This window comes from Mytilus trossulus, chromosome 6 (assembly GCF_036588685.1).
Source record: "Mytilus trossulus isolate FHL-02 chromosome 6, PNRI_Mtr1.1.1.hap1, whole genome shotgun sequence".
NCBI classification, from domain to species: domain Eukaryota; kingdom Metazoa; phylum Mollusca; class Bivalvia; order Mytilida; family Mytilidae; genus Mytilus; species Mytilus trossulus.
The window spans coordinates 45181035-45197197 of record NC_086378.1 but is presented as its reverse complement, the minus strand read 5'-3'; the positions used below and the strand labels follow the sequence as shown (position 1 = coordinate 45197197).

Below are 16163 nucleotides of genomic sequence, written 5' to 3'. Positions count from 1 at the left end.
AATTGGTGCATATTCGCCGTATTTCACTAGGTCACTTTATAGGAACCTTTGTGCTTGGATAACAACTTGGATATCTTCATTCCAATTTAATGTAAACAAAAACACGAAAGTAAATATAAATTTATTATTACATTTATCAATTTAAGGACACTGTTTCGGGGTTATTTTTTGTTCTTCGTATCTTTCAAAAGAGCCTGTCAATGTCCCTGATATTTTTTTTTTATCCAATACGGAGTTACTTTTTTTATCAAGATTTCGCATAGTAAAGTTGTTAAAGGAATATAACTAATGAATTATTTGAAGAACAGTAGTCTTACAAATAATTTTACACTTAATTAAGAATTGAATGCTTCTTTTTGTTACTTTATTGGGGTGTAAAAGCGTTGACCGAAGTACATTTTGTATGAAGCGCGAAAGCGCTTCATTCTAAAAATGTACGCACGGTCAACGCTTTTACAACCCTATAAAGTTACAAAAAGAAGCATTCAATACTTATAATTACATTTTTAGCTAGGATCATGAAAACACAATTATATCAAGTTTTATTTAATTCTCCTGTGCACTTTATTGTGGGACCTCGTGTCATCATGAAGGATAAAGATTATTGTCTGATGCAGTTGCTTACGGAATAACATGTGATGTGCAGTTAGCCAATCAGAATAACGTATTATAATGAAACATACATCTAATGTAATTATATTAATATTCATAACATGTGAAACATAAGACCGTACTTTTACTGTGTAGAACGTTACATGCGGGGTGTCTGCTATGCTTGACATAAGGGGGGAGGCATTGCAAAGCGAAGAAAAACTATCAAAGTAAGTTCAAGTATCGAAATTTCTTTTATTAGAATTCTTGGTACTGCACGGAAGGGACTTAAACATAATCTATTTTCTGCAAGCAGAAGTAGTTGTTTCCAGTGCTCTTTCTTCTCAAACACCTCTCTCTAGCTTCTTAGTTAAAATTAATTGGTTTTAAAACTAGTTTTTCATCAAAATTTAAAGTGTCGCTCGAGGTGTCAGTTTTTGCATCTCCAGGGGTAAAGGCTTCTGAAAAAAAGAATATATTAGCAGATAAATCGGTCTTTAACTGATATTCTTTAATTCAAACACATCTTCTTTATTATAATAACACATATCAAACTAAGGGATTTTCATTTTGCGGCTTTTTAAGTCTTATAAGACGTATACTTTTGGTTGCATAAAAATTAAAAACTTACTCAAAATATTTTGTTTTAAAGATGCAAAATGATTCCTTTTCCTTTTCAATAACTATCATGATAAAAAAAAAAGTCATGGCTGTGGCTCAAATCACCGAAACTTGGAGGAAAATCACAGAGCAGACCTTCAATTAAGATTTGACCGAAGCCATCAACAGTTAAACTCCATCAAAGTTCTTCACCAGGTTCCTCTCAATCGCACTCGTGCACGCCACAAAAAGCACTCTCTCCAATGAAACACTCACTGGCATCTTTATCATCAAATGACAGGACAGCTTTAGGAGACCTAAAGACGATGACACTACTATTCTTAACGATTTTAAAAGAGCGATTCAAAATCTCTTAAAACTAAATCTTGTTGCTGCTTTTCTATCTTTTATCCAAATGCTAAAAGACAATAATTTTCCTTTAGACAATATTTCTCTTCTTTTTTTCCTAGAGACGGTCAGATTTATGTCAAGAATACCGGTAACATCGGAAATGTGGTACCGGGAAACAACAAAAGGGTTTTGAAAAAACTTTTTCACGGTATTTTTTTTTTATTATATTTTATGGGTGGACCATTATAAATGTATTAGACACATTACAGAAAACTTGTGTGACTGAGCGCGGAATGACCGATCCACAAGACGTAGGAATTCAGTTTGCAGTTCCAAGCCAAAACCTACTATCAGACTTCATCGTCATGGTCATTGATATCCCAACTTCAACTTCTCTAGTCATTCTTATCCTGTATTGAATATGTTACGTTACCAACAAAATGATGAGTTTATGTTATGTGCTGACGGAAAAAATTAAACAGCAGAGGTAGATTGCAAGGATGAAGATGTAGATATGTTCGGGTTTGGAAAAAAACATTTAAGGAAAGAAATACAGTACTAAAAAGACCAAATAAATATCTTGAATGAAATTACTAACATTTTATAAGACAAACATTTATTGGATATAGATAAGTTTTGGGAACTTTTTCATTGTAGAAGGGTACATGAGGCGCTTAAAGTTATAGGTATATGATTGACAGACTGTAAAGAGCTCGCCATACGCCAACAATTGGGTCTTTAAAAGTTTGAAAGAATGGCAGGTGACAATTGGCGTTAAAATCAAGATTTGGTTTTGTGATCAGCGGATAACAGGCGTCATTGACATTGTTTCAGCTGACGAAACTTTTGGGAAATGGCCTTTCTTGTATCAACTCAGCTCTTTCTAGTGCAATTGGCATATTTGGAACACAATTACATTGTGTTAATGAAATCACAGTAGACATCTTATATCAAGGTCCATGGCGATATAGTCTGATAGTATCTTTTGGCTTGGAACTGACAAATCAATCCCTGCGTCTTTGGGATCGGCCATTTCACGCTCACACAAGTTTTCTGTAATGTGTCCAATACATATTGGTCCATCCATCAAATATAAACAAAAATACCGTAAAAAAGTCTGTATCCAGTTTTCTCAAACCTCTTTGTTGTTTCTCGATACCACATTTCCGATGTTACCAGTATTCTTTTTGACAGAAATCTGACCGTCTCTAAGAAAAAAAGAGAAATATTGTCTAAAGAAAAGTTTTTTCTTTTGGCATTGGATAAAAGATAGAAAATCAGCAGCCAGGTTACATTTTGTGAGATTTTGAATTACTATTTTAAAATCTTTATGAATAGTAGTGTCATCGTCTTCAGGTCTCATTGAAGCTGTACTGTCATTTCATGATAAAGATGCCAGTGAGTGTTTCATTTAAGAGAGTAATCGAATTCGTTTTGGAGTGAGTGCTTTTTGCGGCGTACACGAGTGCTTTTAAGAGGAACCTGGTTATGAACTTTGATGGAGTTTGACTGTTGGTGGCTTCGGCCAAATCTTAAATAGAGATCTGTTCTGTAATTTTCCTCCATGTTTGGGTGCATTGAACAACAGTCGTGACTTTTTTGTGATAATGATAGTGACTGAAAAGGAAAAGAAATCATTTTGCAGCTGTAAAACAAAACATTTTGAGTCATTTTTTACTTTTCATGAAATCAAAAGCACATGTCTTGTACGACTAAAGAACCGGCAAAATAAAGTTCCATCAGTACCATGTGTTTGAATTAAAATATATCAGTGGAAGATATCAGTTAAAGACCGATTTATTTGCAAAACTTGTCTTTTTTTTATTAGAAGCCTCTAACCCTTGAGATGCAAAATCTGACATCCCGAGCGACACTTAATGTTTTGATGAAAAACTAGTTTTAAAATCAATTGATTTTAACTAAGAAGCTGGTATTTGGTTAAATTCCATGATAGGAATTTAATTCTTTATAAATGATACGAGGGGGCATTCGTTTAAAGTAGGTTTTTATCCAGAAATTTGCATACGAAGCCTCAAAATCTGCAACACGGAAAACTAGGGAGAGGTGTTTGAGAAGACAGAGCACTGCAAACGACTTCTGCTTGCAGGAAATAGTTTATGTTTCAGTTCCCTCCGTGCAGTACATGATATGGTACCCAGAATTCTAAAAAAAAAAAGTAATTTTGATACTTGAACTATCTTTGATATTTTTTCTTCGCTTCGCAATTGCTACCCCATGTCAAGCATAGCCGACACCTCGCATGTGGCGTTCTACACCGTGACCTATAATGATTTATTTTTACAAATTGTGACTTGGATGGAGAGTTGTCTTATTTGCACGCATACTACATCTTCTTATCTATTATCTCTAGTCAAGATAAAGAAATCAATCAGCCGAATTAGTCAATAGGTAATAACTCAAAACGCTTAGAACGATAATCCTTAGTCTTTTTAATAGAAAACAGCTACTCTAGTTCGAAAGGCGTAATAATGATTTACAGTCAAACTAAAAATTTGCTGGTGAATGAGAAACACTCAGTTGCAAAACTGGACACCCTCGTTCTTTCGAAACAAAAAGTTTTTGTCTTGCATTTTTTCGAACTTAAATATATGTAAATACCAAAAAGATACGTTCGATTCAAGTTTCACCTAATTGATTGAAAATATGTTAAAAGATAATAGAAAAAGAAAGTAAACATATCATTTGTCCAGCTGCGTTGACGCATTTTGTACATTGTTGATTTAACTAATAATGTTGTTGAACTACACGGTTAAATACTAACATGCTATGTGTGTCACAGTGGTGTTTATTCTGGTGTGTTTTATTCACAGATGGACCTAATCAAGTGATACTGTCTCCAAATAGAACGTCATTTACTTTTGACGAAGGAGACGATGTTCCAGATGTCACGTGCGAGGCAGACTGTCAACCAGATTGTTGTTTAATGTGGATAACACCAACTGGTCAAGTGAAATCAAATGGAATCTTGCGTTTACCGAAAATCAATAGAACGCAAGCAGGGATATATCTGTGCAATGCTAGTAATGATGTAGGCAATATGGTATCAGATGGTGTAACGATTAATGTCCGTTGTATGTATTAATTGTTGATTTTATGAACAAGTCACAATAATATTTTCTTATAAAAATTACATTTTAGCTCAATATGCATATTATATCAATTTTATGATATTTATGTTCAATTTTAGGATGTTTCCAATTAGTGACCGTAGACATATTAAACATAACTTCGTTCAACGCTCCATTGAAGGAGAGTCTGGTTAAAATTTTTGAGTAAGAAAACAAAACAAATTGTTCTCCTATTCTGATTTTAAAGCATACATTAATTAGAATCAAAATTGTTCTGCCGGCTTGTCAAAGATTTACAACATTATTTAGACGTTCAAATTGGTATACATTACACCAGAAGGAAAGTAACGCATCTTCTCATGCATGTCTAGACCATAACTTAAATCATTATACCTCCGTTATAATTTCCTATAACATGTAAATACACAATATTTGACTAATTTTCATATTGCAGAAGTTGAACTATTTGACCAATCTATATTTTCCATCTATTGGACCTCGATGAAACTATTTGACCGCAAGCGTCATGATATTTCGCAGAATTTCGAATGCAGCTACGGGAGTGGAGAATTTTGTCAATTCCACAGGGGAAACGACGTCGCGCTATACTTGTTGTTTCAGTACAATAGCATTTCAGATCTTTTTTTTAAGTAAACGTTAAACAGTATGGGTTGGTTTATATTACCATAGTGTATTTATCCTTTATTGTCTATTGTCTTTTTAAAAATGATAAAACACTTACTCGCTGTCGCTCCGGACAAAATAATCAAATAAAAATGTCAAACCCGTGGTTAAATCACAACAATCTATGACTGTAATTTATATTATTTCTTAATTGACGCCTTTAATTGCACCCTCAATGTTTCCAACATTTTCCTTCGATACGAAAAATGACAACTTTAGTTCAACAAAAAAGTAAAAAAAAATGGAAGGTAAAACGTTCAACTTTATATTACCTTCACTTATCTGATGTGCTTTATTTACGCTCATATTAGGAATCTCCAACCGATACGAGTAACATTTTTTTTTACTGGTAAACAAAAGTTACCTTGTCTGTTTTTGGTACATTCCGGGGGCTGAGGGAGGTACACGGTTGGAAAAAGGGCAATTTAAAATTTCGACAGTTAAGTAAGCAATTTTACTAGTCATTAAAATGATTTGTTGAATGTTTTAATAATTGTTTAAACATGTCTCTATAAAATGTTTTATATCTGGGCGTCACTGGTGAGTCTTGTGTGGACGAGGCGCGTTTTTGGCGTATTGAATTTTAAACCTGATGCTTTTTATTATCTATTAATCATGTGTTTCTTTGTCTAATATGTTCTCCTATTTGTTTGTGTTGTAGTCCTGTAATATTATGTTGTCATTTCAATGTTATATTTAAATTTGCCATTAAAGTGCGAGGTTTGGCATGCCACAAAACCAGGATCAACCCAGCATTTTTATTCCCCTTTAAAAATGTCCTGTACCAAGTCAGGAAGATGGCCATTGTTATATTATTGTTCGTTTCTGTGTGTGTTGCATTTTTACGTTGTGTCGTTTGTATTCTCTTATATTTGAGATATTAAGATAAGACGTGGCACGGTACTTGTCTATCCCAAATTCATATATTTGGTTTTGATGTCATATTTGTTATTCTCGTGGTTTTTTGTCTGATCTTGGTCCGTGTCTGTGTGTGTTACGTTTCGGTGTTGTGTCGTTGTTCTCCTCTTGTATTTAGTGCATTTCCCTCGGTTTTAGTTTGTTACCCCGATTTTGTTTTTTGTCCATGGATTTATGAGTTTTGAACAGCGGTATACTACTGTTGCCTTTATTTATGCACAATTGTTCTTTGAACAAGGCCCAATATAACTTCAACTGGTTGGAAAAGCTATGTAGATTTAGAAGTTATCCAGATATGAATAAATAGCGATAAGGTGTAATATTGCACCCAAATAATACATAAACATTGTCACCAGCGACACGTCTGTATATATATTTATAACTTACCTTCGATAGATTAAAGGGGATATGATTGGTTAATCGACTACACGTGGTGACTATATATATCATATAGGGTGTTCTCAGTTAGCAATAATATGGGTTAGTTAGGAATTACATCCCTTTCAACATGTTCAAAACAAAAATGACATCTGCTTGGTTTAAACAGACGAAGAAACTGATAATAAACGATTGAAATACATCCATAAAACAAACTTAAAGCTAACACGTTGTTAACCTTTGTTTCTTATATAGATAAATGGAAGTAGGTTCTTTGACATGTTCAAACTAAGAATTGAAGTCACTTTGATAGGCCGCTAGTTTAAAAACCACATGTGAAGATACCGTAGTCGGTAAGATAAATTCGTTACACGGTGTACTAGTGACCTAATACGATAAATATGGGGTCAGTAAATTCCATATGGGGATTCGAGCTCGCTCTCACCCAATATTAAATTTACTGTATATATCGTATTAGGTCATTAACACAACATGTAACTAATAATATAGGAAAATTATCCCTTCCACGTCAAGTGCCTATTCAACAAAAGTTATATAACACGACCATATAAAAAAATATAACCCATAGATCGAGTCTGGAACACCCATAATGTTTCCTTTTCGTGTATATTATTTTCGCCTTTCCGCCAATCATTCTCAATCCTGTAATCCTTACAAATCAAAAGAAACTAAGCAACATCACAAGGATACCAATCATAACTTTTTTGTTATGTATGATTATTTGAAGATGTCGTATACATGTTACAACAAATTTTGAATCGTGATACGTTTGGTGCGGAGAGTTTAGTTTTCCTCATTCAGATTGCTGGTTTAATGTTCCTCATTTCAGAAACCATTTTATAACCGATGCTTAACTTTACCTCCTTTTAAAAAATTTTTAGTATATTCTGACAAAGCGTATATAAAAGTACTTTGAAGATAGCTTATTCGAAAAAGGAGCAGATAAGAACGAAGACATGAATGAAAATTAATCTCCTAAAGAAAAATTAACCTTTGCTAGTGTTGTTATATCAAAATCTGTAAATGGTTTATTGGTGTCTATGATGAAATAATAAATACTTATTTCAGATGGACCAGAAAAAGTGACTATTTCTCCAAATAAAACAGAATACGTCGTGAATGAAGGAGAACATGTCCATGATATAAACTGTTCAGCGGAATGTAAGCCAGTATGCATAAGCAATTGGATAGGACCAAATGAACAAATTTTCCCGTCCTCCGAGTTAAGTTTACAGAACATCAAAAGAAGTCAATATGGGATATATAAATGCAATGCAACTAATGCTGTCAGCAGTATGTTGTCAACTGATGTTAAAGTAATAGTAAACTGTGAGTATATGTAATATATTTTATGGTTTTGTTAAAGAGGCACTGGCTACGAAATATAAAAAAATGAATGTTAAGATAAAAGTAAAATAATGGAACGACATTTTGCTATGAGCAGCCAATTTGGTTTAATTTTGTCAAATAAAGCAAAGAAACATCGGTGAAGAATATTTCACTTGCAAGTGAATAAATGTACCTCATTGAATCCGTATTCATGTGCTCGTTAAATTAAATTATTAGCAGAAGATCGGTTGCCGTGTATTATTCTAGGTCAGGTTTTGAAAGGAAAAGAATGTCAACATTAAAAGTGAAACTAAAGTGAACCGTTTTGAATGATACAAAATATAATTTTTATACTCATATCACAACGATATTAATTTAATTGTAAGCTTATAACATGAAATCAAACAGACTTTAAAAATACAATTGCACGATGTCGCTGACTATTTATATTTATGTTTATGTTTACATCGAGTTATGTGACCGTTGGCAGTCTTTGGAGGTCACTTCAATACTCACTTATATGGCGTACACACGAAAGACTGATATATTGTATCCAGTACATGAATGTTTACTGTTTATTTCAAACTAATTATAATTAGGCTATACCTTTTAGTTTTATAAATCAAATATGAGAATTTTTGTGAAATCGGTGAACATGAATTTGACAGCTGATGTATCTTTAATTAATCGTTTTGACCCATCAGTAGTGTTTCTGAGTTGAACATCAACCCGTATGCCAACATCAACAATATACATCCTGAAATATATCAAAGGAATGTTTCCACCAGAAACTAGTAATACCTTTATTTCTACTGCTTTATACCAAAGAGTAAATGATTATGTATGTTTGTAAAAAAATTTAGTAAATTTCAACCTACCATGACCATTTGTGATGAATGGCGTTTTAGATATTTCCTCAGTAACTCCGAATGTTTAAAAAAAACAGATAAATTATTTGTCGAACTACTCAAAAAGTAATATTCCATGTGATAAAGGTTGCAATTCTGAAAAAGAGACAAGACATTTTCCAATTCGTCTCCGAGGGAATCACCAGCCCAGTATTCAACATTTCGGTGCTGACATGGATTTCAATAATGTGGTCAATTGTACAAATTTCCTATTTACAAAACTTTGAATTTTACGAAAAACTAAGGATTTCCTTATCCCAGGCATAGATTACCTCAGCCGTTTTTGGCACAACTTTTTGGAATTTTGAGTCACCATGCTCCTCAACTTTGTACTTGTTTGGCTTAATAAATATTTTGATATGAGCGTCACTGATTAGTCTTATCTAGACGTTACGCGCGTCTGGTGTACTAAATAATAATCCTTGTACCTTTGATAACTATTTACACCATTTGGTCGATGCCACTACTGGCGGACGTTTCGTTCCTGAGGGAAACACCATCCCAGTTGTCAACATTTCGGTGTTGACATGAATTTCAATAATGTGGTCAATTGTACAAATTTCCTATTTACAAAACTTTGAATATTACGAAAAACTAAGGATTTTCTTATCCCATGCATAATTTACCGCAGCCGTATTTGGCACAACTTTTTTGGAATTTGGACCCTCAATGCTCTTCAATTTTGTACTTGTTTGGCTTTATAAATATTTTTAAATGAGCATCACTGATGAGCCTTGTGTAGATGAAACACGCGTCTGGCGTACTAAATTATAATTCGTGTACCTTTGATAACTATTTACACCTAAAACTGTACCACTTTTTGTATGAAGTTTAATATTGAGAAGAAAAAAAACATCATGTAATGGAAAGTATACATGATATTTGTATTTGTAAAAGTCAACACATAAGCTTCATATTCAAACTTTGATGTGATTCCAATTTTTAAGGGTTTGAGTAACACTTAAATACTCGACCATCCACCAATTTATTGTTAATCTTTTGATGGACGAAGCTGAAGCGAAAACTACGATTTATTGCAAGCAAACTGACCATCCTTGTACATTAAAGTTGACGCATAACGCACCTGAAAAATTCGGTGCTCAAACTAACATTCGCAGTGTTGAAGAACAAGTGATACAGTACACAAATCACCTAGTCTGTTCCTCTACCGAGTTTCCGATAGTATCTAAAATCAATCACATAGTATACCGAAATCAATTACAAAAAAATCAACCTTCTCACTTAATCTCGATTGTTATACTTCATAAAATATTTCGTTCAGCAACAGCATCGACCTTACGAAGGTTCCTTTTATTGTACAGATTTAATCATACTTTTTTAAAAATTTATACAGATGGACCATCTCTTGTTGTACTCTCTCCAAACAAAACGGAATATGTAATAAAAGAACACGAATCTTTACCTGATATCTCATGCAATGCGACTTGTAAACCCAAGTGTGTGGGAACATGGACCATTGATACCGGTGAATTTGTTTCTGACGATATCTTAAGTTTCCCTACCATCAAACGGAACCAATCTGGGTCATATAGATGTAATATCAGTAACAGCGTCAGCAGTATGATATCTACCTATGTTTCTGTTATTGTTACATGTAAGTACATATACATTGCTTAAAACACGTTGACGTCAGTGTAAGTATAAAGTAAAATCACAAAAATACTGAACTCAGAGGAAAATCAATTAGGAAAGTCCATAATATATGGCAAAATCAAATAACGAAACGCATCAAAAACGAATGGACAAGAACTGTCATATTCCTGACTTGGTACAGGCATTTTCAAATGTAGAAAATGGTGGATTAAACCTGGTTCTATAGCGCTAACCCTCTCACTTTAATAACAGTCTCATCAAATTCCGTTATATTTACATAATGCGTTAAATAAACAGTCACAATTAATAAAATAGTCAAAATATGGGTACATCAGTCATCATCGTATAACAATTTTAAAAGGGGACAATTTAACCGAACACAAAAATATCTTCTATCTACGAACACATTAATTGATTTGAGTGTCTGACGTCAGAAAATTTTATACGTCACATAAATTTGTTGTTCAATGTGCATACAAACAGTTTTAAAATTTACATAGGCAATGTAAGCATACAGGGTTAAAAAGTCAAAAGTATGTAAGAATAAATTACAGAAATAGACCGATATTCAAACTAGTCCAAAAGTTATAGGTAGAATTTATGAGAAGCCAAAAATATCAATATATAGTATCAATACCGAGGTTTATTCGATTCAGTTTAAAGTTATTTAAACTTTTATCGTCATTTAATGGAGTTTGGGATATGTTGTTGATTCATAGGAGTAGGTCCAGTAAGACCCCTTTTTAGCCCCAAAATATAGCAGTTTTACAAAATCGTTAAAATATAAACTTTTCGGTATCTATTGTACAGTAGAATGCTTCTGCTACATAAATATGGGCTGTTTTTGACAATACAATGCACATATATCAGGTACTTGCATCATTCAGTCATGCTAAATTACTGAAATACACACAATTCTAGCATTTTAGTTAAATTTTAGACGCTTTTCGTGTGAAGCGAAAGTGGCCGCATTTGTGTTCATCCTTAATATTAAAATGTGAGTTGTATTTTATGATAATACATAACATATATAAAGATTGAGGATGAACACGGATGCGGCCACTTTCATTTTTGACGAAAACCATCTGAAAAGTGACATTTGTCGGCATATTTGTTAGATTTTCATATTTGTGCTTGAATCGGGTCGTTTTTAATGACAAAATCAGTTAAAATCTTTCACTTAAACTAATTGATTCAAATGAAATAGACTTTTTCAACTTTGTTTGTTAATGTTCGTGTTGCTCAATCTTAAGTTCTCAGAAAATTAAATATTCAACATAGGGTTATGGATTGATTGTTACTTTCCAACCATCCAGTTATAATATGTATTTTTATGGTGACTTGAGTAACACCGGTATCACTCAGATTACAATTCTTCATTGACAGGTAAGTTTGTATTTAGCGTTTAAAATACTTACATGTATTTAGCCTTGAGAATTGAAAGGTCAGTTTATCCCATTCATTCAATAGAAGTTGATAAATTTGGCTTCATGCCATTTACCTTGTCCAAAATTAAGGTCACATTTATTGTTATTGTGATATTGTTAAAGTACAAAAGCACCCTATATTCTGACCAATACTTAACACTTTGTGCATCTTGACTGTTATAGAGATAGACTATGCTTTCAGTTTTTCTATTACACTGTCTTGTTTTTTGTTTACACCAAATCTGACAGATAATTATTTAGTTGCAAAATATTTTAAATGAGAGCTGAATTTTTTTCTATCTTTAAGTGTGCATTGATTTTAAATTAATCATAATGTAAACTAAAATGAAGAAAACATCTTGGTCCCCAAAAAAACATCATCAACCAGGATATAAAATTCCAAATATTAATTTATTATACTAATATCAATTGAAATCTCAAACAACTGTTTTGTATGTTAACAATGTAGGTCATGTCCCAACAGAAAATCAATAAATATGGCAGTACAATGTACTCTTAGCACAAACACATAAGGTCACTGTGAAGTAGACATCTAGGGCAAGGAACAGTCAGTTATACCAAACCAGTTTGACCAGATGTCTAGTTTAAAACCAGTTTGACTAGATGTGTCCTATATTTTGACATTGTAAATGACATGAGGACCTGCATGGTTTTTTTTAATATATGTATTCTTTAAATTTTTAGGGCATTTTTCTTTTAATAGCCTCTTAAAAATAACTCTCATTCTGTAAAATTCTCATGAAAATGATTTTACTATTTAGTCTTTCTGTTACAAGATTATTTATCAATTCTGTACATTTATCATTATATTATCAGTATTGCCTTACAGTTACCAAAGTTACATTTTTTTGGAACAGTTGTTCTTTAAAATAGAGAATGGAAATGGGGAATGTGTCAAAGAGACAACAACCCGACCAAATAAAAAAACAACAGCAGAAGGTCACCAACAGGTCCTCAATGTAGCGAGAAATTCCCGCACCCGGAAGCGTCCTTCAGCTGGCCCCTAAACAAATATATACTAGTTTAGTGATAATGAACGCCATACTAATTTCCAAATTGTGCACAAGAAACTAAAATTAAAATAATACAAGACCAACAAAGGCCAGAGGCTCCTGACTTGCACCGCATTAAAGTATTCTCTATTCTTTATTTTGTTGTTTATTTGCTCTATTCTCTATACTTTGTTGCTATTATACGTATTCTCTATTCTGTAAATCCCATTCTGACCCTTGTAGGTAAACTTCTTTTGTATGAATGGGATAAACTGACCTTTCAATTTTCAAGGCTAAATAAGTATTTTATAGGCTAGATACAAACTTACCTGTCAAGGTAGAATTGTAATCTGAGTGATACCAGTGTTACTCAAGTCATCATAAATACATATAGAGGAGGAGAATAAATAAGCTCTGTATACTCATAAAAAGTCGTCCAAATGAGTCTAGCGGAATAGAAACTACTACCGGTATTGGAAAAAAGAATATATTGACATGGAAAAGAAAGTTTGCCTTGAATTGAAAGAGCAAGTTAATGGTTCAAAACTGTTAACATGAGAGAACGTGATGTTCAACCTACATCGACGTATACTTTCAGACCAGGCCGAAAAGGCCACTTTCCGATTAAAAGTGACGGATGGAAGAAGTTAAGAGAAACACATTTATGCTCTTCAACTTTATATTTGTTTGGCTTTCTAAATATTTTGAAATACCCGTCACTGATGTTTTTTGTAGACGCATACATGAGTCTTGTGCAAATACATGATTTCAATCCTGGTATCTATAATGAGTTTATCATCTAAATAGAATTGTTGTTGGTAAAAAGACGTCGAGCCAGATGTATTCTCACTTTTTAAAAAGGACAATGTCTGGTCTTAGCTTCCTAAAAGAAAATCAAAAAGTCAATAGTTTTGCATACGTTTTTTTTTAATTGAAGTCGCTATTTAATCGATGTGTTTAACCAACATACTATTGATTTATAACATAACATTGATTTTTTTTGCATCCATTACGCATGTCTTGGTTAGTAGTTATTTATCTATATAAATCATATATCCATCTGATAAAACACTTCTCAATCTCTTTTTAAAATCGAAGATGGTGCAGAAATACGAGACATTACTATCGACGGTGAAAATTTCACGATTCCTGAAAATGTAGAAAAACGACTTATTTGTGAAATTGATGGTGTTCCTAAGCCATATGGACGATTGTTTCATAATGAAAAAGAGAAACTAAGCTCTATAAATCCAATTGTTACTGTGATGGTTCCTTTGTGTAATGATACCGGAAATTATACCTGTGCAGCAGAGAATTCCGAAGGAAAAGCCAATCAAACCAAAGAACTGTTTGTATTGTGTAAGTAATGCTTTGTTTGATGACTGTTTAATTATGACATGATGCGTAATACTGTTGGTGCTGCTGTTAAGTTTTTCATTTATTCACATTTAGAAAGAAGACATTAAGAGAGTAACAAACATACGAAAGTATTAATTTATTAAACTGTTGTCAGAAAAATCTATATCAATCGTTTCAACAATTCTGTTCTTTATCACGACCAATTTAAACTATGTTGATTGCTTTAATTTTTTTGATAAAAGTAATATGCAACATTGAATGTATTGTACCTGTTTATAAACGAATGTTTTGTTTGAATTAAGTTAACGACTAGACTAGTTTAAATTTTACAAAATGAATTTCGTTATAAGTTACTATTCTATTGCAATATTAATGTTTCATGTATCTGTTTTTATTTCGACATTTTAGTTCTTTCTAAAACAATACTTGATATGTTAATATTTTTTTAGGTTCACCTAGACCAGTTGTTGGCCTACTACCCAAAATTGCAGTCGGCAATGACAGTATTTTGGAAATAAATGTGATATTTTTTTCTTACCCACAACCAAAAATATCTTGGACGTTTAGTGTAAATGGTTCCAATGAAATAGTGAAATCAAATGATACAATTGGCATATATCAACATGTATCATCAATTTATATTACTGATATGAAGACATCTCAGTATGGAATGTACGTTCTACAAGTAACAAATGGAATTCCAAATGATTTCAAGCACACCTTTGAGGTGTTGCCACAACGTAAGTAATAACAGCGGTAGACATAGTGGGCTTGGTTATATCACATTGAGTCTTTTGTAGACGAAACGCGTCTGGCGTATATACTAAATTTAGTCCTGGTATCTATGATGAGTTTATTTGGTTATATCACATTGACCACGTTTTAAAGCTTTACCTAAATTCACAATTTAACAGCGCTATGTGTGTAACTTGAAGCTAGTTATTAAAAATTGTCAACACCAGATGGTAGCCTCAAATTCCATGCGACAGGAATACAGTTAAAGAATATCAAAACAAAAAACACCGTTGATCCACCATTTATACAGTCCGAAATGTGACAATTGTTTTCTATTCCTCTGAGTGATGTGTTTTGGATTTTTTGTTTTTTTAATCTTATCTTTTCTTGCTGGTCATTCTGTTTTAAATTTTCCATGAAATTCGGTATTTTTTGTTATCTTTTGTATATATGTGGAACACGTTTTACCAACAACAAAAATAAAATTGATTGAAGTAAAGAAAGGATACACAAAGATTAAAAAAGAAAAAGAAAAAGAAAAAAAGATACATAATTTTAGATTAATTCGTACTGGTTCTAAAATTCTTTGGATGTTGGCCCTATATATTTGGCTTACGTTTTAGTGTAAACTTGAATGAAATGTATTACATATATATACAACTGGTGTCAAATGCAGTGTTCGTTGTAAAAAAGAATACTTAATTCATGAGAGACTGTCGACAACACTCAAGTAAGGTAGTGATAAATGATAAAGTGGTGGTATTCTCAGAAGTACCAGAATAAGAACTTAAGGATGTTCGCTGCTCAGTTTCAAAATAAATATTTTTTTATAAACTAGTATGTATTGATAGGGAATAGATTGAGGAATCAAAAAATTATAGGGGTCAATGTGCTTGTTTTCGAGATGTTAGCCATTGGAATTTTGGCGGGAAAATGTTCTCTCGTGATCTTAATCATTGACCAGTTAATACTATAAAGAAATAAATAAAATTGTATATAACACTTTAACAAATGACTGATAATTATACATGTAAAAGATTTATAAAAAGAAAAATAGGGGTTCATGGAGAAATTCTTTTAAGGCATTCAAATGGATAAAACCAGAGGATTCCGAAAATCTATCAAAAATTCCAAAACATGACAAGC

At 32.6% G+C, this 16163-nt stretch overlaps 1 protein-coding gene across 1 annotated transcript; it reads left to right on the top strand.

Moving 5' to 3' along the window:
• The first annotated feature begins 4324 nt into the window (after positions 1-4324).
• On the top strand, positions 4325-15030 carry LOC134722738 (carcinoembryonic antigen-related cell adhesion molecule 1-like). The gene is made up of 5 exons (XM_063586361.1): positions 4325-4634; positions 7701-7793; positions 10224-10484; positions 14022-14282; positions 14732-15030. Exons 1-5 carry the CDS (start codon positions 4325-4327, stop codon positions 15028-15030), a joined length of 1224 nt encoding a protein of 407 aa, XP_063442431.1.
• The last annotated feature ends 1133 nt before the right edge of the window (positions 15031-16163 follow it).

Coding starts and splice junctions, on each gene's coding strand:
- LOC134722738 (XM_063586361.1), top strand. CDS start 4,325: ATGCTATGTGTGTCACAGTGGTGTTTATTCTGGTGTGTTTTATTCACA. Junction 7,794..10,223: donor TATAAACTGTTCAGCGGAAT/GTAAGCCAGTAT, acceptor AAATTTATACAG/ATGGACCATCTCTTGTTGTA. Junction 10,485..14,021: donor TGTTTCTGTTATTGTTACAT/GTAAGTACATAT, acceptor TTAAAATCGAAG/ATGGTGCAGAAATACGAGAC.